This window comes from Cucurbita moschata, unplaced genomic scaffold (assembly GCF_002738365.1).
Source record: "Cucurbita moschata cultivar Rifu unplaced genomic scaffold, Cmos_1.0 Cmo_Scf00018, whole genome shotgun sequence".
Lineage (NCBI taxonomy): Eukaryota > Viridiplantae > Streptophyta > Magnoliopsida > Cucurbitales > Cucurbitaceae > Cucurbita > Cucurbita moschata.
In genome coordinates this window covers 3,654,896-3,658,438 of record NW_019268534.1, presented here as the reverse complement: position 1 = coordinate 3,658,438, position 3,543 = coordinate 3,654,896, and the positions used below count along the sequence as shown (strand labels likewise).

General features: G+C 33.7%; 1 protein-coding gene across 2 annotated transcripts in view; it reads right to left on the bottom strand.

Annotated features, from left to right (window-relative positions):
- The window catches only part of LOC111456140 (protein ROOT HAIR DEFECTIVE 3), an 11,306-nt gene that overhangs the window by 5,164 nt on the left and 2,599 nt on the right, over window positions 1–3,543 (bottom strand). For both annotated transcript variants that reach the window (XM_023097916.1, XM_023097917.1), the window contains exons 6-14: window positions 2,477–2,547; window positions 2,284–2,347; window positions 2,133–2,198; window positions 1,954–2,001; window positions 1,793–1,855; window positions 1,645–1,701; window positions 1,071–1,229; window positions 928–996; window positions 731–822 (exon numbers count right to left, since the gene is read on the bottom strand). In XM_023097916.1, coding sequence (XP_022953684.1) covers window positions 731–822; window positions 928–996; window positions 1,071–1,229; window positions 1,645–1,701; window positions 1,793–1,855; window positions 1,954–2,001; window positions 2,133–2,198; window positions 2,284–2,347; window positions 2,477–2,547 — 689 coding nt within the window. The remainder of the gene's footprint in view (window positions 1–730; window positions 823–927; window positions 997–1,070; window positions 1,230–1,644; window positions 1,702–1,792; window positions 1,856–1,953; window positions 2,002–2,132; window positions 2,199–2,283; window positions 2,348–2,476; window positions 2,548–3,543) is intronic.

Genomic DNA, 3,543 nt, shown 5'->3' with positions numbered 1-3,543 from the left:
CCCCCCTTCTCTCTCTCTCTCTCTCTCTTCCGATGTTGAAAAAAAAAATCAAGATAATGCAACTATAAGCAATTAAGATGCATATTAACTAATATTCAAAAAAACCAACAAGTGGAAATGAAGAATTTGATTTTTATCATCACGGCGTCTTGTTTTTTTGGTTGAAAACCAACCTTCATTGGTATAGATAAGAAAGATACAAAAGAGACCCCCAACCCAGTCAATCAAAGAAGAAAACATGCATACAAAAATACGACCCTCAAAGGAACTAAACCAAGAACAGACTCTAATCTACCAAATTAAGATCTAATGAATAATTACAACAACAAAAAAAAAAGCCCAAAGTGAGGCACTTGTTAGGACTTCATAAGAATTTATCACTGTTAAGTTATATTTGAGTTCACTTCAAAGGCCATAATGAAATCATCATTTAAAAAAGTAACACCACTACGGAACTAACAATCATACACGGAGTAGTCCCTAGTGATAACCCTACTCCATCAGAAATACAATTATCTTATGAACTGGATAAGGAATAAAGAAAAATACTTGATGAGGATAAAAAAATGACGTACAATACAATGGAAACCTTCTGTTTACATGACCTTACCCAACTTAACTCCGATCATTCAATGCTAACGTAAACAGAAAATAAATGTATAAGATTACTAGTGTTCACTTGAATGCATCCTGGATAACTATCAAAACGTGATACACAGGCACTACTTACTCTGATAAACAAGTGTCAATGATCGAACTTAGCTTCTTTCCAAAACCTTGAACTGGGCCGGATTGTACTTCTTCTTCCAAACTCAACCAGTCCTTATAGAATAAACAAATAAATTATACGGTAAGTTTTTACAGTAGGATATATTAGGAAGTGGATAACAAAAGACAAGGATAAAATTAAACGCCTGTAGATAATACCTGATTTGACGCAAACCAGGTAAACTTCTCATTGGCAATTTCTTCACAACGAACAGTAGCCACCATAACCTGTAAACATGCCATCGATCAAAGTTGGGACATTTAGCTATATAGTCTGAATATGAATTTGGTCACTGTTGTACCTTATGGGCTGGAAGGTCAAGATCCCTGTTCTCCTTGATAACTTTCCAGATTTGCTGTGCACTAAAAGAGAAACCTGAAGCAGGAACCACTCCCCTGCGATCTCCAGCAAGCCCTCCTGGGGCAATAGAATGGAAGAATCTCTGTCTCAAATTTGCCACCTGAATTCCAACATAATTATGCATAAAATATGTCAAGAACGTTTATTTAGGAAAATACTATGCTCTGACCATCACATAACATTCCGATACAGGAGTAGAAGAAAAAAAAAATCAATACTATCAGAACTATGTAAAAGAAAGGAGAAAATGTTGAAATTCGCAAACATAATTCCTCCTAACAACCATAACATGTGCATAATACCAAAAACTGAGGAAAGCCAAAATAAAGATAGTAAAAAAAGCCTATTCAGCCACCATAAAATAGAACGTCCACAACTCCAGTAATTTATCAGGAAGTTCTTTGTAGATAATATTTCAAAATTTTCTCAGTTTCTATTTTTGAGGTTGAAGGGGGAATGAAATAAGATTAATTTTTATATGGTACTGAAAGTACACAATTTCACAAAATCCATACCTGCTCCTTGAATTGCTCTTCCTTTTCTTCATAACTAGACAAAGCAGTAACTTCAACCTGATAATTCAAAAGAAATCAATATAGGGATCATCATAGAATTCAACTTCCCTATAGAAATCCATTTGTCATAAAGAAAATGAGGATTCACATTAAAAAATTCGCTTAGTGGAGTATCCTTGTGGGCGTGTGGCTTAGGAACAGAGTCCCATATCTGCAGTCAAAACAGAGGTGGAGGAATGCAAGTGAGAACAAAATAAAAAACACTTTCTGGGTATCACAATGATTAAGAAGAAAGCACCAATAATTTACCTTCTGTACATCCTCTCTAAGAACGGGCTCTAAATTTTCCAATGGTGTCTATATACAAAAAAAAATTGGTCAAGAAATATAGTAACAATTGAACAAGTTAAAAAATTGCAACATAAGGTTTCATCAATAACTGGTCAAGAAATATAGTAACAATTGAACAAGTAAAAATATAAACAGACCCTTGTTTTATCACGTATGACAAACATTAGCGTTGTTTTACGTGGACTGAACAATCTCATCATGACCTGCATACATAGAAATGGAAAATGATTAAATTATTAGCATAGAAAATACATAATGACCCCAGTACAACCAGACTAAAGGGAATACCTGAAATACAGTTTTGAGGAGAGGCTTGTTTGCAGCCTGCTCACGGCCAATATCATGACACCACCTAAATCAAATTATAACAACCTTTTAAGCTAGATATTGTAAAACCAAGTAATATTAGAAGAAAAACATACGGAAACACATGTTACAAGATAAAACAAATATTGGAAAAACAAAACCAAAGAAAACTCACATGTTTATTAGCACTATATCTGATACAGCAAGCGCAAAGAGGGCACTTTGCTTCTCAAATGCAGTGTCATCCTAAAAAAGAACGTAGCAAAACCACATTAAGAAACAACCAAAGTATACATCAAGCTAATTATGATACAAATGAAGAAAATGATCAATAATAATCAAGAATATCTAAAATTCACACTCGGTTTTCACAGGAAACTTGATATTTTATATTAAACAACTTTTGTTTCATTGATCAATATGAAAAATACAAAAGAGTGGGTAAACAGCTAAAGAAGACAAACAAAAAGGGGAAGGGAGTGGACAATTGTTCAAATTAGACTGAGAGAAGGCAAAAGGGTTGCAAAATATTTTGTCAACCAACCTCATCTATAAATAAAAAAACAGTCATATGTATACCTCTTCAACAAAATACCACATCTCCACTTATCTTAAAAGGTGCCTTTATTTCTCCGTTACCAAAGTTCCCAGAACACAAAACATACACCCAATTGTCTTCGTCTACAAAAATAATCAATTTTCTAAAGCCTAAGCCTAAAAGGCTTTGGATATGGAAATCATGAATCATGCATGGAAAGCACCAATTTGGGTAAAAAAATGAAGAGAAATATTGTAAACTTTCGAGAACAAAACAAGTAAAAAAAACGTGTCTTTGAACCTTGGTTGTCATATTCATAGCTATTTACACAGAACCAACAAGGAAAAAGACAAAATTTGGAGTTCTTCCCTATGACTCAGTCTAGACTAGGGTATTGACTTTTCTATTAAAAGATGGATACAAAGAATCTTGCGATTCTAGGAGCCTTCTTATTTCTGATACACTCAGGTAGGAATCACCTCGGTGTTGAATGTTGTCTAGCAGAGAATTGAACATAAATTGTAAGAATATGTCCCACAGCTTTTCAAAATTCAGATTACAGAATCTTCATCTAAGTGATACTAAAGTCTCCAATAAGTCAGAGAAACCCTCCCACTAAACAGGCCAATTATATTTGATGAGTTTATCGAATTTGGAGAGGAATATAACATTTTTTTCACTATTAACAAAAAAAAAAAAAAAAA